The sequence below is a fragment of the Mytilus trossulus genome, chromosome 10, assembly GCF_036588685.1.
Source record: "Mytilus trossulus isolate FHL-02 chromosome 10, PNRI_Mtr1.1.1.hap1, whole genome shotgun sequence".
In the NCBI taxonomy this organism is placed as follows: domain Eukaryota; kingdom Metazoa; phylum Mollusca; class Bivalvia; order Mytilida; family Mytilidae; genus Mytilus; species Mytilus trossulus.
In genome coordinates this window covers 50,221,773-50,247,732 of record NC_086382.1, presented here as the reverse complement: position 1 = coordinate 50,247,732, position 25,960 = coordinate 50,221,773, and the positions used below count along the sequence as shown (strand labels likewise).

At 32.1% G+C, this 25,960-nt stretch overlaps 1 protein-coding gene across 3 annotated transcripts in view; it reads right to left on the bottom strand.

Moving 5' to 3' along the window:
- Positions 1–564: 564 nt before the first annotated feature.
- Positions 565–25,960, bottom strand: part of LOC134687563 (uncharacterized) — a 79,400-nt gene continuing 54,004 nt past the window's right edge. Inside the window, exons 32-39 of one of the 3 annotated variants that reach the window (XM_063547957.1) lie at positions 24,907–24,979; positions 22,463–22,561; positions 21,856–21,936; positions 11,814–11,888; positions 3,631–3,664; positions 2,751–2,863; positions 2,053–2,152; positions 565–1,505 (exon numbers count right to left, since the gene is read on the bottom strand). In XM_063547957.1, coding sequence (XP_063404027.1) covers positions 1,189–1,505; positions 2,053–2,152; positions 2,751–2,863; positions 3,631–3,664; positions 11,814–11,888; positions 21,856–21,936; positions 22,463–22,561; positions 24,907–24,979 — 892 coding nt within the window. In that variant the 3' untranslated portion in view covers positions 565–1,188. The remainder of the gene's footprint in view (positions 1,506–2,052; positions 2,153–2,750; positions 2,864–3,630; positions 3,665–11,813; positions 11,889–21,855; positions 21,937–22,462; positions 22,562–24,906; positions 24,980–25,960) is intronic. The other 2 variants (XM_063547958.1, XR_010101777.1) reach the window with 2 other exon arrangements.

Genomic DNA, 25,960 nt, shown 5'->3' with positions numbered 1-25,960 from the left:
TTTAGATAAATTAAAACATAACAATTATAATCATATAAGCAGATAATTAGCACTCAAAACAGAGGTAAAAGTGAATATGTTGTACTTTCTAGCTGCAGTAGTGTGTGTGTAAAAAAAATCAATAAAAAAAAATGTTTTGTTCAATATAATGTACATATCACAAATGGTCAACTTTTATTTGACTTTCAAATTCAATATATTCAAAATAATATTATACAATTGACAATCAGTATAAACACTTAATGAATTTCTGAAGATGTATAACTTCTTAATGTCCAAAATATGACACATTAAATAAGTTAAGGTGTTGATAGCACAATACATACATCTATAAACAATAAAATTTTAAACTAAAAAAACAGTAGAAAAAAAGTTGAATCATTAATCAAACAACATACATAAAAATAAAATTAAATAATATACTTTTTAAAAATGATATTACAGATCTAGACTATATACTTTAAAAAAACACTAAATAATAAATAAAACAATAGTCATAATCTCAAAGCCTTTTAAAAATGTATAATTATGGCATTTTGAAATTTGTATAAATTAAATCTTGGAGGAACTAATTTTTTTCTCTCAGATTAATTAAAATCTAATGAAGAAAAAAACCTTTAATTTCAACATAATGTACATTTCATGAAATGTTAACTTTTATTTATTCCTTTATTTGGATTTAATGAGATGCAAAAAAATCATAAATACAGAAAAAAATTAAATACATGAATATTTTGTAAACAACATTTAAAGAACATAGATTTCTATTTCCATGGTAACCAGTATATTTGCAATGAATAACTATTATCATAGACAATGTAAATGCTACATTTTTAATAGCTAGTCATATTGTTTATTTAAATCTTTTAGAAGCAGAAGAGAAAAAAACAAATTCAAGTCATATTTATTAGCATAAACCAGATTTTACCTTGAGATAAAGGCAAAACAAGTATGTTAAATTATTATTTACATTTGGTTTTTCTTTATTAAAAAACATCATCAAAATCACTCAATCAATAACAAATAAATTGCAATCAACTTGCTAAAATTTGGTTAATATTTGATGAAACAAAAATCACGAGTTTTATGAATGTATTTGCTATATTTTACTCCATTATCATAAAAAATCTTAAGGCCCATGTATATAAAAACAATATTTGATAGTGGCTCATTTTTCAACAATTAGCCCTAAACTACATTTAACATTTTAGCAGCAACCTGGCCCCAACAGTGGCCCAATTCTAACATGTCTGAGGTCCATTTGTATTCAGCCTCTTTTTGCTGATAGAAGTCAACCATTTTTAACAAATCAGTTGGGGTCTTAAAACATATCTGCCTTGTGATTGGTCTTTTAGTACTATTGGACAACCATTGTGTTAGCTGTTGCTGCCACGACTGTTCCAGTATGTGGTCAGATACAAAGTCAGGAGTTATCAGCTGGATAATCACCAGAAGTGTTAAAGATGTGGCAAGTAATATCATAATTTCTTCTTGTATTTTCAAAGCTAAAAATAAAATTATAGTAATTCAATATCACATTATTCACTGAGTGAAATAATATACAATTACTGTCTTTTGATGAGGTAAATGTGTGGTTTTATTGACTTTTGAAAAAACTGACCAAATGGCCGAAATGAATGTCAGTTTTACAAAAGTCAATTAAACCACATACTTACTGAAACAAAGACGGTAATGGTTTTATTCCATATTCCGAGAGAAATGTATGCAATGAAGAATATTAACCAAAACCAATTGTAGATCAAACGTTTTTTTACCAAAATAACACACGTAAAGCCATGCAACATTTTGCCCGGTGAATATCCTTTTTTCCGCAGGTGAATATGCTTATTTATTCAAAATCGATATCGAAAAACCTACTAAATTTTAACAATATGCACAAATAACTATTATTTCTACATCATTTTTTCAGCTTTTACTGTTATGTCTCATATGCACAACTTTTGCCAGACAATAAAATTTTGTGAGTAGATAGTTCACTCTTTTTTAGTTTAAATAAAACATGAGCATGCATAAATGAATGTTCAATGTTACCTAATGATTTTATCCCGGCCTCTTTGAGTATTGTCATGCAAGCATCATATTCTATGCCAAGTAAGGTACATAACTCTTGAGAAAACTTCCAACTACCATCCTGGAAATAAAGGCAAGAATCAACATTTTGTGGTTATATTATTTTATTGGTTTCAAAATGAGTAGGCTATGTAAAACCTCTTTTTGGCCCCAAATTATAGCATTATAACAAATTGGTTAGAATGTGCACTTTTTGCTATTGATTGTAAAGAAGAATACTTTTGTTCCATAAATATGTTCTATTTTTTTGACAATACAATGCACATGCATCAGGCGATAATATCATAAATTCGTTTAATGAGGGGGGATAGGACCTTTATGGGGACTCCGGGATCAGGTGTTTTTAAGCTCGTGATTTCAGGATTGACCCTTTCGTGGTCCAGGAATTTCAGGACTTCGGGATTTTGTGTTTTTAAGTCCGGGGTTTTGTGTTTTAAAGCCCAGGATTTCAGGATCAGGATCTATCCTACCCTCCCCCTTAAATATTACTGAAATCTTCACAATTTTAGCATTTATGCTAATTTTATGAAGGTTTTGTCTTAAATTGAAGTGGCCAAATTAGTCTTCAGCCTTTTAAATATTTTAACGGAAAACCAAATATAACATTATTTCCCATCTGGACCTATGATTAAAATTGGTCTCTGTAAAATAAGACCTACCTCTTCTTGAATAGCAAATATTTTATTTATACTATGAATATTGACTCTTCCTCCTGTCTTCACTGGTTTTATAGTTGAGCCGATTCCATAATCAGCCAAATCCGTTGAAGGACCTATAATTAACAAATATGTAACAATATTTAACTAGGAGATCCATCTTTTCTTTCGTTACTTCGTAATAATCTCATTGGCTGTAGTATCATGTTTGTTGAGGCTAACAATACTGATTTGTATTTTTGCTTTTCTGTACAAGTTTTGTATAAAATGATTTTTTATGTGATTTGGTCTCTAGTGGAGAGTTGTCTCATTGGCAATCATACCACATCATTCTTATTTATAAATGACTTAAACAGGTTGAAATCCGAAAGGACTTATTTTTATCTAGCCTAATTGAATTTCAATTCTATCAGAAATTTTTACTTTTCTCAGCTAAAAGAAATTGTTGGTTTTGAATTATTTCTGATATTTCAGGACATAAAAAATGGCACCCCTCCCAAGATAATTTAGCATTGTTCTATCTGGGATGCAAATGGTGCCCTAACAGGAGGTGTATATTCAGAAATGATAATAATCATATCTAAATAAGATACAGCTGTATTAGGACAAAAATATGATCTCCCATGAAACACTTAACAATCTTGTTATGGCCAAATGTGAAAGTAAAATGAAGACATTGTTAACAATGACCGAGGAAAGAAAAGACAAATCATGAAATTGTATACCAGTAGAAACAACTCAGGGGGTTATAATCAATAATCAATCTACAGTATTTGACATAAATTTGGGAAATACAGTTACTATAATATAACTATATTATAAACAGTGTAAACATATAAGACATATGTAAATTGTAGACAAATCTTGAACATATTATCTATACCTTGTTGCCCAACTGTTTCTGATCCAGATGACACCTACATTAAAATAAAAAAGGATTACGTCAAAGTAGTGCAATGCCTTTGGGTTTTCAATAAATCATTCTATGAGTAACTATACAATTTATAGCACAATACAGGGTGAAAAATAACCATAGTGAGTAAAACTTTGTAGAACATTTGAACTTTTTCAATTTAAAATGTATAATAAAGGGTTCATCTGAGAAAATAAAATTAAAGCAATATTATCTCCACATCTAAAATTTCATTAACAATGAGAACCATTGCCATAATTCATGATATTTTGAAAATTATAGAACACAAGCAAGTGCTTTTTCCAAGAAAAATATCAAATTGTTTGCCTTTACCGTTTAAGTTCAAGGTCAAATTATATTTGGACCATTTTATGCAAAAAATGATATCTTTTGGACATTTTCCCTGTCTGCATGTGAACTTGCTCAGATTCTGACACTGATTAGATTTTTGTTTCATGCATTTCAATAAATAAGTGCCTGGAAAATATTGAATAGTGTTCAAATGATATTTATCATCTATTTATACACAAGAATGGGATGTTCCACTCACAATAATATCTTTTTCCAAATTCAGTGGTAAAAATCTAATATGGCATTGAAAATAGAAAGATCATAGCATAAGAAACATGTGTAATAAGTTTAAAGTTGATTGATCTTCAACTTCATCAAAATCTACCTTGACCCAAAATTTTAACCAGATGAGGGGCAGACAGACGAACAAAAGTACGTAAATACCAGATAACATAATGCCCATAAATGGGGCATAAAAATTACATGTTTAGAACAAAAATTTCAGTGTTCTTCCCTTACAAGATGCAAATTTTGATTGCCATGTTTCTATGTGTATCTTATCAAGCGCAGAAAGATAGTCTGTTCCTAAGTGAGAAGGTTTTAAAATACCCATCAATTCATATATTTCTAACATAATTTTATTGTTTCTCGAAATTACCATTGTTCAAGGCATTAATATTTAATGTAAAAGTTTCCAATCTAATCTTATATTTGACACAAAAAAAAATTTGGGGTCGTATAAAAATCTTAATACATGTTTAGATTCAGCTTATTAAAGAACCCAAAGAATTCCATTTTTGTGAAAATCAAACAAAGTTTAATTTTGGACCCCGATTTAGACCAACTTGAAAACTGGGCCCATAATCAAAAATCTAAGTACATGTTTAGATTCAGCATATCAAAGAACCCCAAGAATTCAATTTTTGTTGAAATCAAACAAAGTTTAATTTTGGACCCGATTTGGACCAACTTGAAAACTGGGCCCATAATCAAAAATCTAAGTACATGTTTAGATTCAGCATATCAAAGAACCCCAAGAATTCCATTTTTGTTAAAATCAAACTAAGCTTAATTTTGGACCCTTTGGACCTTAATGTAGACCAATTTGAAAACGGGACCAAAAATTAAGAATCTACATACACTGAGTTAGATTTAGCATTTCAAAGAACCCCAATTATTCAATTTTTTTATGAAATTAAACAAAGTGTAATTTTGGACCCTTTGGGCACCTAATTCCTAAACTGTTGGGACCAAACTCCCAAAATCAATCCCAACCTTCCTTTTATGGTCATAAACCTTGTGTTTAAAATTCATAGATTTCTATTTACTTATACTAAAGTTATTGTGCGAAAACCTGGGAAAAATGCTTATTTGGGCCCCTTTTTGGCCCCTAATTCCTAAACTGTTCCTAAAACTCGCCATGATATAGCCTTTTTGTACTAATGCGGTGTAAAGCAACCAACAATCAACATAAAATGTTGGGACCAAAACACCCAAAATCAATCCCAACCTTCCTTTTGTGTTCATAAACGTTGTGTTTAAATTTCATAGATTTCTATTTGCATATACTAAAGTTATTGTGCGAAAACCAAAAAAATGCTTATTTGGGCCGTTTTTTGGCCCCTAATTCCTAAAATATTTGGACCAAAACTCCCAAAATCAATCCCAACCTTCCTTTTGTGGTCATAAACCTTGTGTTTAAATTTCATAGATTTCTATTTACTTAAACTAAAGTTATAGTGCGAAAAAACCAATGTGTCTTCGGACAACGACAACAACATCGACACCAACGTCATGTCGTATAAAAATGACAAATGTAAAACAATTCAATTGCATGATTTATGTACAAAACAATGAACAAACTAGATTTGTCGGAACAACAAAATGGCCCTGTCTCAAAAAATTGAAAAATCTGCTATTTCAATAACATATGTGGACACAAACATGATGGTAGTCTAGCATGTCAAAAATCAGCTCAAAATCTGAAGTTGTATAGAACAAGAATGTGTCCACAGTACACAGATGCCCCACTTGCACTATCATTTTCTATGTTTACTGGACCGTGAAATTGGAATAAATTCTCTAATTTGGCATTAAAATTAGAATGATCTTATCAAAGGGAACATGTATACGAAGTTTCAAGTTGATTGGACTTCAACTTCATCAAAAACTACCTTGACCAAAAACTTTAACCTGAAGTGTAACAGACGGACAAACGAACAGACAGACGGACGAACAGACCAGAAAACATAATGCCCCTCTACTATTGTAGGTGGGGCATAAAAAAGTCCATTTAGCTGATTTTCAACAATTTTCAAAGTCTTGAACCCTTAATTTTGGCAAAAATCAGCAGAGAGCGGAACTATACTTAAACTTAATCTGTTACTCATCATGGTAAAATGACATACCAAAAATAAGCCCAATATCTAAAGCCATTCAGAAAAAAAGTCTGTATAACTGTGATTTTCAACAATTTATCAAAGTCCAAAGCCCACAATTTCCACAAAAATTAGGGGAGCAGAATGAAACTTAAAGTTGATCTGTAACTCATCATGGTTACCTCACAAACTAGAGGCTCTAAAGAGCCTGTGTCGCTCACCTTGGTATATGTGAATTAAACAAAGGAAGCAGACAGTTCATGACAAAATTGTGTTTAGGTGATTGTGATGTGTTTGTACATCTTACTTTACTGAACATTCTTGATGCTTACAATTAACTCTATCTATAATGAACTTGTCCGTGTAGTTTCAGTGGAAAATGTTAGTAAAAATTTACAAATTTTATGAATATTGTTAAAAATTGATAATAAAGGACAATAACTTCTTAGGGGGTCAATTGACCATTTGGGTCATTTTGACTTATTTTTGAGTCTTAAATTGCTGTACATTATTGGAATTTATTGCTATTTAAAGTTTATCTCTGTCTATAATAATATTCAAGATAATAACCCAAAACAGCAAAATTTCCTTAAAATTACCAATTTAGGGGCAGCAACCTAACAATGCTTTGTCCGATTCATCTAAAAATTTCAGGGCAGGTAGATCTTGACCAGATAAACAATTTTACCCCGTGTCAGTTTTGCTCTAAATGCTTTGGTTTTTGAGTTATACATGTAAGCCAAAAACTGCAATTGACCCCTATGTTCTATTTTTAGCCGTAGCGGCTATCTTGGTTGGTTTGCACGGTCACAAAACACAATTTTTAAACTAGATAGCCTAATAATGATTCTGGCTATGTTTGGTAAAATTTGGCCCAGTAGTTTCAGAGGAGAAGATTTTTGTAAAAGTTAACTAAGATTAATGAAAAATGGTTAAAAATTTACTATAAAGGGCAATAACTCCTAAAGGGGTCAACTGACCATTTTGGTCCTGTTGACTTATTTGTAAATCTTACTTTGCTGAACATTTTTGCTGTTTACAGAAAAGGTGTCTCTAACCATAATAATATTCAAGATAATATCCAAAAACAGCAAAATTTCCTTAAAATTACCAATTCATGGGCAGCAACCCAACAACGGGTTGTCCCATTCATCTTAAAATTTCAGGGCAGATAGATCTTGACCAGATTAACAATTTTACCCCTTGTCAGATTTGCTCTAAATGCTTTGGTTTTTGAGTAATAACCAAAAACTGCATTTAACCTCCATGTTCTATTTTTAGCCGTGGCAGCCATCTTGGTTGGTTGGCCAGGTCAAAAAAACACAATTTTTAAACTAGATACATCAATGATGATTGTGGCCAAGTTTGGATTAATTTGGCCCGGTAGTTTCAGAGAAGAAGATTTTTGTAAAAGATCATGGAGATTTACGAAAAATGGTTAAAAATTGACTATAAAGGGCAATAACTCCTAAAGGGGTCTACTGACCATTTTGGTCATGTTGACTTATTTGTAAATCTTACTTTGCTGAACATTATTGCTGTTTACAGTTTATCTCCATCTATAATAATATTCAAGATAATAACCAAAAACAGTAAAATTTCCTTAAAATTACCAATATAGGGGCAGCAACCCAACAATGGAATGTTTGATTCATCTGAAAATTTCAGGGCAGATAGATCTTGACCTGATAAACAATTTTACCCCTTGTCAGATTTGCTCTAAATGCTTTGGTTTTTGAGTTATAAGCCAAAAACTGCATTTTACCGCTATGTTCTATTTTTAGCAATGGCGGCCATCTTGGTTGGTTGGCCGGGTCAAAAAACATTTTAAATTTTAAACTAGATACATCAATGATGATTGTGGCCAAGTTTGGTTTAATTTGGCCTAGTAGTTTCAGAGGAGAAGATTTTTGTAAAAGTTAACAATGACGGACAACGACAGCTGACGGACGACAGACGACGGACGAAAGACGACGGACGCCAAGTGATGAGAAAAGCTCACTTGGCCTTTTAGGCCAGGTGAGCTAAAAATGAGCCCAATATCTGAAGACTTTCAGAAAATAATCCATAAGGGTTAAACAATATGTCCCCAACAACTTTGTTATGGGGCCATAAAAACAAATATGATATACAGAAACAAACCACAACAACTGAATTACAGGCTCCTGGTTTGGGATAGACACATACAAAATATGGTAATGTTAAACTAGTTTGCTTTTATCTAACCCAGGCACTAATTGGCAGGGACAGTGTTGTAACAGTACAACATAAGTACCAATTATACTACTGTGCTGGACGCAGCTTGATACAACCGCAGAGGTAGAACCCTGAACAGTTGGGGCAAGTATGGACACTAACTACATCCAAGCTTAAAAGAGCTCTGAATTTGAATTGTGATTGAATATTTGACACATCATAGGTTTGTGACACAAAAATAATGTGCTTAAAGTATTGGGAAAATTTAAATTGAACAATTTATCTATTATGATCCAATATCCAAAATCTATATACATGGTTAGAAATTGAAGAAAATGGGGAAAGTGTTTATGGGACCACAGATGACTCAGACAATGCCCTGCTTGCGTACAACATTGTAAAGGGGCATAACTCATGAACTGTAACAGTGACGCTACCCAAAGGAGTAGGTTCAGTAAGACCCCTTTTTGGCCCCAAAATATAGCAGTTTTATAAAATTGTGAAAATGTAATCTTTAAGCTATCTATTGGAAAGTAGAATACTTCTGCTACATAAATATGGGCTGTTTTTTACCATACAATGCACATATATTGAGTACCAGCATCATTAAGTCATGCTAAATTACTGAAATCTTCACAATTTTAGCATTTTTGTTTAATTTTAGACGGTTTCCGTCTTAAATGAAAGTGGCCACTTTGTTGTTCATTCATAATATTGAAATGTAAGTTGTATTTGATGATGATACATAATATATATAAAGGTTGAGGATGAACACGGATGCGGCCACTTTCATTTTTGACAAAAAATCATCTAAAAAGTGACGTTTTTTTGCATATTTGATAGATTTTTCATATTCAAGCTTGAATCGGAACGTTTTTAATGACTTAATCAGTTAAAATCATTTACATAAACTAATTGAATCAATTGTAATAGACATTTAAGTGTTTAAAAAGTGTCTAAAATCTTTCGTTAGATGAACTTGAAATTTTAGGCCAAAATCGGCCCTTACCAGACCGGACGTACTCCTTTGTACTTGATCTGAGTTTTGTGGTAATAAACATTGTGTGCATGTTTTATAACATTTAGTTGAGACAAAGTTAAGGTAAGTAAGAGAACGAACCATAAAAAATCAGCAACTTTTCCATTTGTAAAGGGGTATAAAATAGTTTCCTTTTACAAAATGTGACTTGGATGGAGAGTTGTCTCATTGGCACTCATACCACATCTTCTTATATCGATAACTATAGAAAAGCATAAGTGATGCCACCAAAATTGGAACTTAAGCATTGTGTATTTGTTTCATAACATTTAGTTGAGGCAAACTTAAGTAAGGGAATGGTTGATTGATTGATTGTTGTTTGCTTTACGCCGCATTAGCACAAAAAGGCTATATCGCGGCGAGAGCTAATACGAATAATTTTTATAATTTAAAGCATATTTTAAAAATAAGACAAAAGGTCCTTCAATATACTAAAATTCTTGACTAAAGCAAATTGATTGATTATATACAAATAAAAATCAACAGTAAAATAACGTGATAAAAATTAAAATCGATTTAAATATAATAACATTCTTATATTCTATAATAAATTCCAATTTCTTTTAAACTAGAGGCTCTAAAGAGCCTGTGTCGCTCACCTTGGTCTATATAAATATTAAACAAAGGACCCAGATGGATTCATGACAAAATTGTGTTTTGGTGATGGTGATGTGTTTGTACATCTTAATTTACTGAACATTCTAGCTGCTTACAATTATCTCTATCTATAATAAACTTGGCCCAGTAGTTTCAGAGGAGAAGATTTTTGTAAAAGATTACTAAGATTTAAGAAAAAATGGTTAAAACATGACTATAAAGGGCAATAACTCCTAAAGGGGTCAACTGACAATTTCCGTCATGTTGACTTATTGTAGATCTTACTCTGCCAAGATTTATTGTTTTTTTACAGTTTATCTCTATCTATTCAAGATAATAACCAAAAACAGCAAAATTTCCTTAAAATTACCAGTTCAGGGCCAGCAACCCAACAACAGGTTGTCCGATATTTCTGAAAATTTCAGGGCAGATAGATTTTGACCTGATAAACAATTTTACTTCAGTCAGATTTGCTTTAAATGCTTTAGTTTGATTTATAAGCCAAATACTGCATTTTACCCCTATGTTCTATTTTTAGCTGTGGCAGCCATCTTGGTTGGTTGGCCAGGTCATGCCACACATTTTTTAAACTAAATACCCAAATGATAGTTGTGGCCAAATTTGGTTTAATTTGGCCCAGTAGTTTCAGAGGAGAAGATTTTTGTAAAAGATTACTAAGATTTACGAAAAATGGCTAAAAATTGACTATAAAGGCCAATAACTCCTTAAGGGGTCAAATGACCATTTCGGTCATGTTGACTTATTTGTAAATCTTACTTTGCTGAACATTATTGCTGTTTACAGTTTATCTCTATCTATAATAATATTCAAGATAATAACCAAAAACAGCAAAATTTCCTTAAAATTACCAATTCAGGGGCAGCAACCCAACAACGGATTGTCCGATTCATCTGAAAATTTCAGGGCAGATAGATATTGACCTGATGAACAATTTTACCCCCATGTCAGATTTGCTCTAAACGCTTTGGTTTTTGAGTTATTAGCCAAAAACTGCATTTTATCCCTATGTTCTATTTTTAGCCGTGGCAGCCATCTTGGTTGGTTGATCAGGTCTTTGGACACATTTGTTAAACTAGATACCCCAATCATGATTGTGGCCAAGTTTGGTTAAATTTGGACGAGTAGTTTCAGAGGAGAAGATTTTTGTAAAAGTTAACGACGAATGATGACGCGGACACCGCCAGAGGTAAAGTGATGGGAAAAAGGAAAGGGTAGGGGTTAGGACCAGAAGTGTTTATAACTGGATATTAATGAACACTTTTGCAATGCAAACATATAAGTGTCAGCAGGGAGCAGGACCATAAGTGTTTATAACTGGATATTAATAAACAAGCGTGACTATTGCAATGCCAAAATATATGTGTCAGCAGGGTGCAGGACCATAAGTGTTTATAACTGGATATTAATAAACAAGAGTGACTTTTGCAATGCCAAAATATAAGGCTAAGCTTGATGCAGGACCATAAGTAATATATATAAACTGTAAAGCAGTTTTAAAGGTATATATATATATATGTGTTGACAGGTTGATGAACTACGAAGGTTGATTTGATTACAATGAACATCAGTTGAAGGATGAATTTTAATGGATCTAACTGACAGAACCAGTATGTTATTTAAAATAGACCTACTGAAGCTTGCATTGTCATATAGTCATCCTGTGGCATTTCTCCTTTCAATATTTCCTCTGGTACCTCATACTCCAACTAAAATAAACATAGTAAAGACAAACATGCTATTAGTAACTTAGTTACTTCAGAGTAAAGTACACCCAGAACCTGTGTTAAATCAATGTTAAGAAAGAGTTATTTTTTCTAAGAAAAAGAATATTGTAAAACTAGAGGCTCTAAAGAGCCTGTGTCGCTCACCTTGGTTTTATGTTAATATTAAACATTGTACACAGATGGATTCATGACAAAATTGTGTTTTGGTGATGGTGATGTGTTTGTACTCAGATCTTACTTTACTAAACATTTTTGCTGCTTACAATTATCTCTTTCTATAACAGTAGTTTCTGTGGAAAATGCTAGAGAAAATCTACAAATTTTGTGAAAATAGTTAAAAATTAACTATGAAGGGCAATAACTCCTTAGGGGGTCATCGACTATTTTGGTCATGTTGACTAATTTTTAGTTCTTACTTTGCTGTATATTAATGCTGTTTACAGTTTATCTCTATCTTTAACAATATTCAAGATAATAACAAAAAAACAGCAAAATTTCCTCAAAATTTCCAATTCAGGGGCAGCAACCTAACAACTGATGATCCAATTCATCTGAAAATTTCAGGACAGATAGATCTTAACCTGATTAACAATTTAACCCCATGCCAGATTTGCTTTAAATGCTTTGGTTTTTGAGTTATAAGCCAAAAACTGCATTTTACCCCTATGTTCTATTTTTAGCCATGGCGGCCATCTTGGTTGGTTGGCCGGGTCACCGGACACAATTTTTAAACTAGATACCCCAAAGATGATTGTGGCCAAGTTTGGTTAAATTTGGCCCAGTAGTTTCAGAGGAGAAGATTTTTGTAAAAGTTAACGCCGGACGCAGGACGACGACGGACGACGGACGCCAAGTGATGAGAAAAGCTCACTTGGCCCTTTGGGCCAGGTGAGCTAAAAAGCAACAATATTTGTAAATGGAACATTATTAAATAAATCATACATATTATTGACATTGAAATGCTTCTTACGAATATCAGCAAAGTCAATACAATTAATTAAAACATGTTTAATAGTATACTTGCAGTTGCAAGGTACACATTGTGGTTCATCTTCATTTTTCAAAAGATACTCGTGTGTTATTCTAGTATGACCAATACGAAATATATCTAGTAATAACACACTGATCTTTTCTGCACATAATATTATTAAAAGGTTTGCCTAAATTAGGTTTAATTTCATGCAATTTATTATCATCTTTTTTACTCCATTTATTTTTCAATATATTAACTAGATGCTCCGCAGGGCATAGCTTTATACGACCGCAGAGGTTGAACCCTGAACGGTTGGGGCAAGTATGGACACAACATTCAAGCTGGATTCAGCTCTAAATTTGGATTGTGATTAAATAGTTGACACAGCATAGGTTTCTGACACAGAATGAATGTGTTCTAATGAAATTAAAATTTTTGTTTTCTCTTAGAGCAATTCACTATGCTGTTGAATATTATTCCTCTCAAAAAAATGTTTGAAGAAATTTTCTTTTTATTTATGAAATTTCAAATGAGAAAATTGAACCCAATTTTTTTAATCACATCCCCCTTTCCCTAATTCCAAAACTAATCTCAATTAAAATTTCTAATGGAGTTTGCAACAATTACTACTCATTTAAATACATCATAAAATATTAAGATGTAAAAAAACTGCTTGTTATCACTGAATGGTAAAGATTATTTTAATTTATCAGTTGGTAGTAAAAAGTGAATATACATTGTATATTGTATATATAACAAAGATTTAAGTTGATTCTGGACAAAGAAAGATAACTCCAAATAAAAAAAATTCTTACAATTAGATATTTCTTGCTTACTATTCTGGACAAAGAAAGATAACTCTAATTAAAAACAAAATTGCTATTTCACAATATTTTGCAATAAGATATTTCTTGCCATTGCGCAATACTGTGCAATTGAAAAGACTTGCTATTGCACAAAACTTAATATAATAATTTTATATCCTGATTTGGACAAACTTGAAAACTGGGCCCATAATCAAAAATCTAAGTACATGTTTGGATTCAGCATATCAAAGAACCCCAAGATTTCAATTTTTGTTAAAATCAAACTAAGTTTAATTTTGGACCCTTTGGACTTTAATGTAGACCAATTTGAAAACAAGACCAAAAATGAGGAATCTACATACACAGTTAGATTTGGCATATCAAAGAACCCCATTTATTCAATTTTTGATGAAATCAAACAAAGTTTAATTGGACCAACTTGAAAACTGGGCCGATAATCAAGAATCTAAGTACATTTTTAGATTCAGCATATCAAAGAACCCAACCGATTAATTTTTTGTCAAAATCAAACGAAGTTTAATTTTGGACCCTTTGGACCTTAATGTAGACCAATTTGAAAACGGGACCAAAAGTTAAAAATCTACATACACAGTTAGATTCGGCATATCAAAGAACCCCAATTATTCAATTTTGATGAAATCAAACAAAGTTTAATTTTGGACCCTTTGGGCCCCTTATTCCTAAACTGTTTGGACCAAAACTCCCAAAATCATTACCAACCTTCCTTTTATGGTCATAAACCTTGTGTTTAAATTTCATAGATTTCTATTTACTTATACTAAAGTTATGGTGCGAAAACCAAGAAAAATGCTTATTTGGGTCCCTTTTTGGCCCCTAATTCCTAAACTGTTGGGACCTAAACTCCCAAAATCAATCCCAACCTTCCTTTTGTGGTCATAAACATTGTGTTTAAATTTCATTATTTTCTATTTACTTAAACTAAAGTTATTGTGCGAAAACCAAGAATAATGCTTATTTGGGCCCTTTTTTGGCCCCTAATTCCTACAAACTCCCAAAATCAATCCCAACCTTTCTTTTGTGGTCATAAACCTTGTGTCAAAATTTCATAGATTTCTATTAACTTAAACTAAAGTTAAAGTGCGAAAACCAAGAAAATGCTTATTTGGGCCCTTTTGGCCCCTAATTCCTAAAATGTTGGGACCAAAACTCCCAAAATCTATACCAACCTTCCTTTTGTGGTCATAAACCTTGTGATAAAATTTTATAGATTTATATCCACTTTTACTAAAGTTAGAATGCGAAAACTAAAAGTATTCGGACGACGACGACGACGACGCCAACGTGATAGCAATATACGACGAAATTTTTTTCAAAATTTGCGGTCATATAAAAATGGACAAACTGAAGGAAGGTCAAAGTGAAATACAAAAGGATAAAAAAAATGTTGTTATGAAAAAAGATATTTTAGATAAACTTATAGTTGATAAAACTTTAAAGCATTCAAAAGTGAAGCAAGATATTCTTACCCATGGGAAAGTTTTACACAAAGCAGTTGACCAGCACATTGACAAGCTTGTAACTGACTTGGATCAGTCTAAGAAGGATATTCTACAATCCATTGAACAGGATCTCGATACCATCAACAGCTCCATAAATGAATTAGACTACAAAAATGGTGAAATGGAAGATTTCATAAATACTACCGACACTACAAAGTACTTTCAAGAAATGAAAAGGATTGAAAAATCCATTGAAGCGCAAACTCCAATTACAAAAGAAGAATACCAATCTATTCCAATATTTAATCCAGGGGTGATCACTCAGTCCAATGTTGGAGGTTTACTAAGTGATCAGAAACCCACTGCTGAATTGGGTGTAGCCATAGTAATAAATGAAACACATCAAACAAACCTCTCAGCTGTAGGATATATGTGTACTGATCCTGATACAACATTGTGGATAGGGAGTGGGATGGATAATGTAATACAGAAAGTAAAGCCAGGAGAAAATAAACTGAACATACTTTCCAACTTTAATATGAAGGTTCATGATATGGCTGTTACTCAATCAAATATTTTACTTATAACTACAGTGGAATCAAGACTGAAACAAATCAGTAATAGTATACAGGTACATTAACAGACTCGGCATATAATATGTCATCATTCCTTGCTACAGCAGTCCATATCACCAGTGACAATAAAGTTATAGTAGCAGGTGTTAATAGTGACTACCCTGAACGTGGAAGAAGAGTGGTAATATGCATGAATCAGAAAGGAGACCATGAGAGAGTGTATGAACATGATCAACATAAACAACCTTTATTCATCTTTCCAGGGAGAATAACCAGTACCAGTAATGGAAATATTCATGTGGTGGATAAAGTAAGTGATGTCAGGGGTAGAGTAGTAGTGTTAGGACAGGGTGGGGATATCATCAATATCTATACAGGAGATACAGAGATCAACAAAGAGAGATCATTCTATCCAACAGTCATAGTGATAACACCTAGAGACAATGTTATAGTAGCTGATCCAGGTTCTCATGCACTTTATATCCTGACTAATGCTGGCCTGCTGATGACAAGTTATAAAACAAGTGACAATAACATAATGTTACCACTTTCTCTTGCATTCTCTCCAAGAGGACAACTCTACATAGGATGTGGCAGACCATTAGGCAGAACAACCAAGGAGGCCAAGATATATCAAGTGACCATATCAGGATGTTAAAACATTCCATATTACCTTTACTTTTATACAGAAAATAATGTTTGCTGACTTCAGTCTGAAGTTCCTTTCATTACAAATTTTCTGTAGATTGTATATGTGTTTAAAATATTAGCAGTATTACAAAAATTTAATATTATTATTAAATCTCATTTTTTTTTTTAAAGTTTTAAAAGTGACAAATTTTATTCATAATAGGTAGTAGGCTATACCACCAGTTTGCATCATTTGTAAATTAACTGAAACTCAGGAAAATTTTCTCCTCTTAAACAATTTCTTTATACTTTTAATTCTCTTTTTTTTTTAAATATTGAAACTTATGTTTCACAATGCTTTCATAGAGTTATGCCTACAGTATTTATCTGATGATTAAATTATTCATGGAGTTAAAAAATGTTTTTTTTTTTTCTTTTCAAAAAGATAAAACGAATTCCATTGCATGAACAAAAAGGCATTTGTGGTTTTCAGACTTCTACACTCAAGTCCATACAATAGGTACGAGACCACAATTGTTGTCCCTTGATTTTCGTTTTTCACAAATACATTATAGTCCTTAGTGTTGACAGTGGGGTACTTGCCATTAATTTTTATACCCCTTCCAAATTTATTTCTCCATGTTCAATGCCTCAAATTGCAAGTAGGGGGGTGAAATTACACTAAAAAAATTTGGGTCCAGAATTTTAAAGGAAAGTAGTAATTTGGTCCAGGTTAAAAGGTTGAAAAATAGCACTTCAGAAGCTGTCAAAAGATTTCAAGACGCCCTAAACATAAAATTGTCCATTTTTTTAGTTAGAGCCGATGAAGTTTTCTATAATTTTGATATAATTTGTCCCAAAAGTAGTACAGCCCACTGTAAAAGTTTCTTTGAGAAAGCGCAGGTGGGATTGTTTTAATTTTCATTTATGTTCTAAAAAGGAAGTTATAATCTTGCAGTTTTGCTTGGGTAATACGTACATGACAGATAAATTTAAGATTACATGCAAGAATGCACATACTGAAAAGTCTTGCCTGCTATACATATCATGATTGAATATGGTACAGGCCAGATGAACCCAATGGGCAGACATGCACACCTTACAATCATTCCATACACCAAATAGAGTAAATCTTTTACTTATAAAATTTGAGAAACTTACCTAGCAGGGAAAACTTAATGTTGACAATGGTCTAAAAAATTAGCTCTAGGTTAAACCACTGTTAGACTATCAGTACATCTTACAATCAGTCCATAGACCAAATATAGTTGACCTTCTATTAATAGTATAACCATAAAAACTTTGACTGATGAACCATGAACATGATGATGATATCAAGGAGGGATGAACTTGGCAAAACATATGTACACCATACAATCATTACCTGCATCAAATGTAGTTGATTCATTGCTCATTGTATCTAAGATATTGACTTTACATTGAAATCTTAACATTGCAATTGAGGTAATAAAATGAGGTTAAAGCCATGTGAACCCTCTATGGCAGGAATGAGTAATAACAAGAATGTGTCCAAAGTATAGGGATGCCCCACTGGCACTATCATTTTCCATGTTCCATGAACCGTGAAATTGGATCAAAAGTCTAATTTGGCTTTAAAATTAAAAAGGTCATATCATAAGCATCAAGTGTACTAAATTTCGAGTCGATTGGACTTCAGCTTCATCAAAAACTACCTTGACCAAAAACTTTAACCTGAAACTCCCACTTTCATTTTCTATGTTCAGTGGACCGTGAAATTGGAGTCAAAAGTCTAATTTGGCTTTAAGATTAGAAAAATCATATCATAAGCAACAAGTGTACTAAGTTTCAAGTTGATTGTACTTCAGCTTCATCAAAAACTACCTTGACCAAAAACTTTAACCTGAAACTCTCACTTTCATTTTCTATGTTCAGTTGACCATGAAATGTGGGTCAAAGACTCAAAGGTCTAATTTGGCTTTAGAATTAGAAAGATCATATCATAAGCAACAAGTGTACTAAGTTTCAAGTTGATTGTACTTCAGCTTCATAAAAAACTACCTTGACCAAAAACTTTAACCTGCGAACGAACGAACAGACGGACGAACAAACAGATGGATGAACGAAACAAAGCCACAGACCAGAAAATATAATACCCCTTTACTATTGTAGGTGGGGCATAAAAAATGGGATGTTGCATGATTTCTAGTGAGACAACTAACCACTAGAGACCAAATGACATGAAAGAAACTAAATATCACTGTAGTGACTTTACAGCCTTCAACAATGAGCAAAATCCATAATGTACATTAGGGTGGAAAAAACCCCCAGAAATAACAAAACTCAAAACAATCAAACAAATAAAAACAACAACATTTGCCTAATGTATCTACAGAACTAAAAATTTGTAAGGGTTCCACGGAACCCAGTGTCTCGCCTACTTTTGCTGTAAATCGCAGGCTCAACAAAAGTGAGGAAAAAAATCAATAAAAATATTCCTCTTGATACTATCTATTGATTGTAAGAGGCTTCTGTCCAAGATTGGTAAAAATCTAGGATGGTTAATGAATCTAATAAATGTTTGATAACTTTAACTGCAGACTGTATGTAATGTTAACTGGAAGAAAATCTAAGTCCATTTAAAAGTAAAATACAAAAAAAATTGATTTAATTTTTTACAAAATTTACTTCTGGATACTATCTTATGATCATAAATAAGCTTCTGTCCAAGTTTGGTACAAACCCAGGATAGTTTAAAGAAAGTTATTAAAATTCTAACCAGATGCTCCGCAGGGCGTAGCTTTATACCCCGCAGAGGTTGAACCCTGAACGGTTGGGGCAAGTATGGACACAACATTCAAGCTGGATTCTTTAAATTTATCAGTTGGTAGTAAAAAGTTAATAAACATTGTATATTGTATATAACAAAGATTTAAGTTGATTATGGACAAAGAAAGATAACTCCAATTAAAAAAAATTCTTGCAGATATTTCTTGCTTACTATACTGGACAAAGAAAGATAACTCTTAATTAAAAAAAAATTTGCTATTTCACAATATTGTGAAATTAGATATTTCTTGCCATTGCACAATACTGTGCAATTGAAAAGACTTGCTATTGCACAATACTTAATATAATAATTTTAGATCCGGATTAGGACCAACTTGAAAACTGGGCCCATAATCAAAAATCTAAGTACATGTTTAGATTCAGCATATCAAAGAGGCCCAAGAATTTAATTTTTGTTAAAATCAAACTTAGTTTAATTTTGGACCCTTTGCACTTTAATTTAGACCAATTTTAAAACTGGACCAAAAATTAAGAATCTACATACACAGTTAGATTTGGCATATCAAAGAACCCCAATTATTCAATTTTTGATGAAATCAAACAATGTTTAATTTTGGACCTCGATTTGGGCCAACTTGAAAACTGGGTCAATAATCAAAAATCTAAGTACATTTTTAGATTCAGCATATCAAAGAACCCCCAGGTTTCAATTTTTGTTAAAATCAAACTAAGTTTAATTTTGGACCCTTTGGACCTTAATGTAGACCAATTTGAAAAAGGGACCAAAAATTAAGAATCTACATACACAGTTAGATTCGGCATATTAAAGAACCCCAATTATTCAATTTTGATGAAATCAAACAAAGTTTAATTTTGGACCCTTTGGGCCCCTTTTTCCTTAACTGTTGGGACCAAAACTCCCAAAATCAATACCAACCTTCCTTTTATAGTCATAAACCTTGTGTTTAAATTTCATAGATTTCTATTTACTTATACTAACGCTATGGTGCGAAAACCAAGAAAAATGCTTATTTGGGTCCCTTTTTGGCCCCTAATTCCTAAACTGTTGGGACCGAAACTCCCAAAATCAATACCAACCTTCCTTTTGTGGTCATAAACATTGTGTTTAAATTTCATTGATTTCTATTTACTTTAACTAAAGTTATTGTGCGAAAACCAAAAATAATGCTTATTTGGGCCCTTTTGTGGCCCCTAATTCCTAAACTGTTGAAACCAAAACTCCCAAAATCAATCCCAACCTTTCTTTTGTGGTCATAAACCTTGTGTCAAAATTTCATAGATTTCTATTAACTTAAACTAAAGTTATAGTGCGAAAACCAAGAAAATGCTTATTTGGGCCCTTTTTGGCCCCTAATTCCTAAAATGTTGGGACCAAAACTCCCAAAATCAATACCAACCTTCCTTTTATAGTCATAAACCTTGTGTTTAAATTTCATAGATTTCTATTTACTTATACTAACGCTATGGTGCGAAAACCAAGAAAAATGCTTATTTGGGTCCCTTTTTGGCCCCTAATTCCTAAACTGTTGGGACCGAAACTCCCAAAATCAATACCAACCTTCCTTTTGTGGTCATAAACATTGTGTTTAAATTTCATTGATTTCTATTTACTTTAACTAAAGTTATTGTGCGAAAACCAAAAATAATGCTTATTTGGGCCCTTTTGTGGCCCCTAATTCCTAAACTGTTGAAACCAAAACTCCCAAAATCAATCCCAACCTTTCTTTTGTGGTCATAAACCTTGTGTCAAAATTTCATAGATTTCTATTAACTTAAACTAAAGTTATAGTGCGAAAACCAAGAAAATGCTTATTTGGGCCCTTTTTGGCCCCTAATTCCTAAAATGTTGGGACCAAAACTCCCAAAATCAATACCAGCCTTCCTTTTATTGTCATAAACCTTGTGTTAAAATTTCATAGATTTCTATTCACTTTTACTTAAGTTAGAGTGCGAAAACTAAAAGTATTCGGACGACGACGACGACGACGCAAACGTGATAGCAGTATACGACGAAAATTTTTTCAAAATTTGCGGTCGTATAAAAATGAGACCAATGAAAATAAATAAATACACAGTTTTTGGTTCATTTAAATGCATAGTGCAAGTGATATAAAGTATTTAGTATATAATACAATAGCATGCACCAATAAATAATTGCAAGATAATTTCATTGCATTCTATTTCCCCAATACAAAGTTTATATATCATAGATACCTCCACGATTTTGTCAAACATTATTTTGAACTTTTGCACAAAACTTTAAAAAATTACTATTCAGAGCTATTAAACAAAAAAGGTCACGGTACAAAAAGGTATAAGTGGACAGATTCTCTTAAAGTTGAACTTCTTTATATATTTAAAATATTTGCTTAAAACATGACTCTTACAAACTCTATTTTCGAACTAAATATATATTTAAAACAATGATAAAAAAATGTTTTCCACAAAAGTTTTCATTTTATTTCTTGCAATTAATGAAAAAAAAAAAAATCAGAAAAAAATGACTGTTTTGTTTTACATTTAGTGTTTAGTGCATTTTAACAAAATCTATCATATAAACATGCCTAATACCAAATCACCTAGAATACCAAAAAATTAAAAATCTGTCGAAAACCAAACTAGCAAGTAATCGTGCAACCCTGAGACTACATCCCTATCCTATTGTTACTATATCAAACTTCTATTGTATTTTACCGTGGGTTCTGGAGGAGGTCTTCTGCCCCCTCTAGGAGGAGGAGGTACAGGAGCTGGGGTTTCCTCTACCTTCTTTACAGCCTGACAAATAAATAAAATATCTAAAATTTGTAGAATTTTTATCTTCCTGTGGGATGATGTGTTGCATATTGTAAATTCAGAATTTAGGAACTTGTTATCATTGAAGATGTACCAGTAAGTCTTTCATATTTTCACTTTGGCAAAGTGACAATAAGTTGTTGCTAAGATCATTTAGAATTGCTTTTAATACAAACCTCAAATACGGAAAATAAGTGAATACTACTCAAAAGAACTTAAAATCAATTTGCTATGATCTAACATAGGTCTATATTTCATCTGTGAATTTCATCACAACATGTATCATGTCTTCTGTGTCACATTTCAGAAGAAAATTTGTTGAAGGACGCCTCCGGGTGTGGAAATTTCTCGCTGCATTGAGGACCTGTTGGTGGCCTTGGGCTGTTGTCTGTTCTATGGTGAGGTTGTTGTCTGTTTTATGGTGAGGTTGTTGTCTCTTTGACACATTCCTCATTTCCATTCTCAATTTTATTGTGATCATCAGTGATGTTTTTTTCTGGAGACTTACCTTTGGGGGTTGTCTCCCCTTACCCCTGGGAGGGGGCGGTGCTGGAGCATCTGGTTCTGATGTTGTCCTCATTGTCATTTTTCTCCCCATTGTACTAGTCTGTTAAGAGATGTGACACTAATTAGGACTGTGTCATACAATAAATTACAAAATAAAATAAATACTTCACAAGTTGTTATATATGTATAGATTTTACATCTGGTTATTTTCAGCGAAATCAACTGTTATATTACAAATTTTAAAACGCTAATTTTACCAACTAATTTTACTAATCAATTTTATTTTGCTAGATAAGGAATATTTTACAGCAAAGAAATCCTCTTGGCTGTGCTGGTTCTCTTGAAAGCTTGTCTTTACATACATCAGTTCTCATCAACACAGACTGATTATATATTATAAAACTCATTAATAATTTAGTCTAATATCTATCTTCTTTACTGAATATTTTCCTTTCCTATTCAATGACTAACATAAAGAGATACATAAGCTAAACCTGGTTGAATTTGAGTGCATAATTAAATACAAGAGCACACATGTTGAAATGTCTCATTGGTATTTATGTATATATATAACAAGAATGTGTCCCAAGTACATGGATGCCCCATCCGCACTATCATTTTCTATGTTCAGTGGACCGTAAAAATGGGACACAATTTCTAATTTGGCATTAAAATTAGAAAAATCATATCATAGGGAACATGTTTACTAAGTTTCAAGTTGAATGGACTTCAACTTCATCAAAAACTACCTTGACCAAAAACTTTAACCTGAAGCAGGGCAATTCAAATGGGTGGATGGACGGACAGACAAGGAAACATAATGCCCATAAATGGGGCATAAAAATATGAAGATGTATTATGATTGCAAATGAGATGATTGTCCATTAGAGACCAAATGACATAGAAGTTAACAACTGTGGGTCGCTGTATCCCATTCAACAATAATCAAAACCAATACTGCATAGTCAGCTATAAAAGGCCTAGAAATAGCTAAGGTATAACAATTCACACAACAAAACCTAATAGCTTGATTTATGCACAAAACAATGAGCCATGAGTGTGCATATGTATATTACTTGATTTTAATTAAACAAAATAAATCAATATTTATGCCAATAGAAACAATATTCAAAGGACTTGAAAGTCTGTAAGATAATGATTTTGCTTCAAGTATCACATGAAGTTAACATTATCAATGTTCTATGAAAATGATGCTAGGGTCAAATGAATTTTGACAGATATACATGTACACCTTAAAATCATGACATGGTGGTTGTATCACTCAGTACCTGAGAAACAGATCAAACCACAAAATCTTAACATTGACTAAGGAACCATGAAAATTAGTTCAAGGTCATATGAACCCTTCCAGACAGACATGTACACCTTTCAGTCATTCCATATGCCCAATTTAATAGCCCTATTGCTTAAAACATAGAACTAAAATGAAAAGGAATAGCAATGATTAATTAGTATGTTCTAATGACCGGCAGAGGTCTGTACCGTCATTGTCTCAGTGGCAAGACCCCTTGGGTTACTATCTGTTATACAGCGATTTTAAAATGGCATATGTACATACTTATCAGTCTCAAGATTTTAAGGTGTTTTGTAAATGTAGCACACCAGTGGAAAAATTATTGTTTATTACTAGTAAGCTTAGGGTGGCACTATACTGTACAGAAATTGAAGAAAAAAAAATCATACTAGAATTGTGTAAACTACAACAGTTAAATATGCAAATTTTATCTTATTTGCATACTTTTGATTTTGCTCTTTGTTTTAAACGTATCTAAAAGTGTTTTCTACACTAATGCAGTCTCGAATAAAACAGGTAATAACAAATAAGCGATCAGGTTTCACATGATGTTTTAAGAAAAAATTGTCAATATATGTCGCAATAAGTCATTTTACTGTTGAAATTTGACTAGTATATTGAGATTTATAAAAAGATATTTTCATTGATTACTTTATTGTGAAAATCTGGTATAACTGAAACAATTTGACATTTTAACAAATGTTATCATCAAATTTTAACTTCATTTATTTCACTGAATTTTTTTTCCGATGTTAAGGGCCAAAAAACTTTATTCCTTACTTTTATAAATATGACAGTTGTTTTCAATTCGTTTGATTTGTTTGAGCTTTTGATTTTGACAATAGTTAAGGAACTTTCTGTTTTGAATTTTCCTTTGAGTTCAGTATTTTGTTTGCTTTACTTTTTACATAATTTCATGATTTCATATTTTCAAAGTAAGGAAGACTTTAACTCCATCCTGTAGTGCCCCATCCCTCATAATGCACTCTATTATTTTTTGTTCATATTAAAACAGTACACAGAGACACTGCATGTCAGAAAGAAAATAAGAATAATTCAATCGCTCAATGAACTTGTTCCTTTGATTATCTGAGTTCTAGCCTTTTTTTTAAGCCTGTATTTTTTTTTACCTTTGTCATCATTCCTCTGTTATCATCACCATCACCATCATCATCATCTTCATCAACTTGCAATGCCTTACCCCTACAAATATATGATATCAAGATTTATTTATTATTTTGTAATAAAACTGTTACACAATTAGAATGTATATTATCTAATTTTAATAAGGCTTTTGATAAAGTTTTAATATCTAAAATATGAGCTAATCAAGGTAGTGCTTTGATCCTGCCATTCTGACTAGAACATCCACAATGTTGACTTCTATATTAAATAACACCGTTGTTTTCAAAGCGGCAGTTGTAGAAGTCCTCTTTTCAAATAATGAAAGGGATACATGTATTTAAGGGGCATGTTTTGGTGAAAATGTATCTTACTTTTATAGGCCTGACTTATTTTAGCATTTTTAATGAAACATAATCAACATTTAAAGTAAACTTTTTTTTTTATATTTGTCTCAATTACAATTATTCCACACCTATCTTAAATCCAGAAATGCCAATTAACTGTTTTTCGTTTTGAAAACTGATAATTAATTGTCATCCTAAAGGGATCCCAAATTTTATTTCACCTGGTCTGACATTTTTTATGAAAACATTGTCAATGTTTTTCTTAAATTATGTGAACTGCAATTATACATTTCAAAACAGCAATCAAACCTCAGGATAAGTCCCTCAAAACTATAATATGCTGAAATTCATTGATTTGAACTCTGTTTTAACCCCTTAAAAAGATTTAAAGCCTTAATTTTGCAAACAGATGGGATAAACTGCTTTACTGAGCTCAGTCTGATACGACAGCAGAAATTGAACCCTGAACAGTTGGTGCAAGTTTGGACACAATATTCAAGCTTGATACTAAGACACAAAATAAATGTGGGGAAAGATCTTGAAACATTTGTATTAATTTTCAATTGAAGATTTCTCACTTTTGTGATATACTATGAATTTGAAGATTTCTGTCGCAAAACTGTGCAATTGAATATTTCTTGCTTTTGCGCAATACTGTGCAATTGAAGATTTCTTGCTATTGTGCAATACTGAGCAATTGAAGATTTCTTGCTAT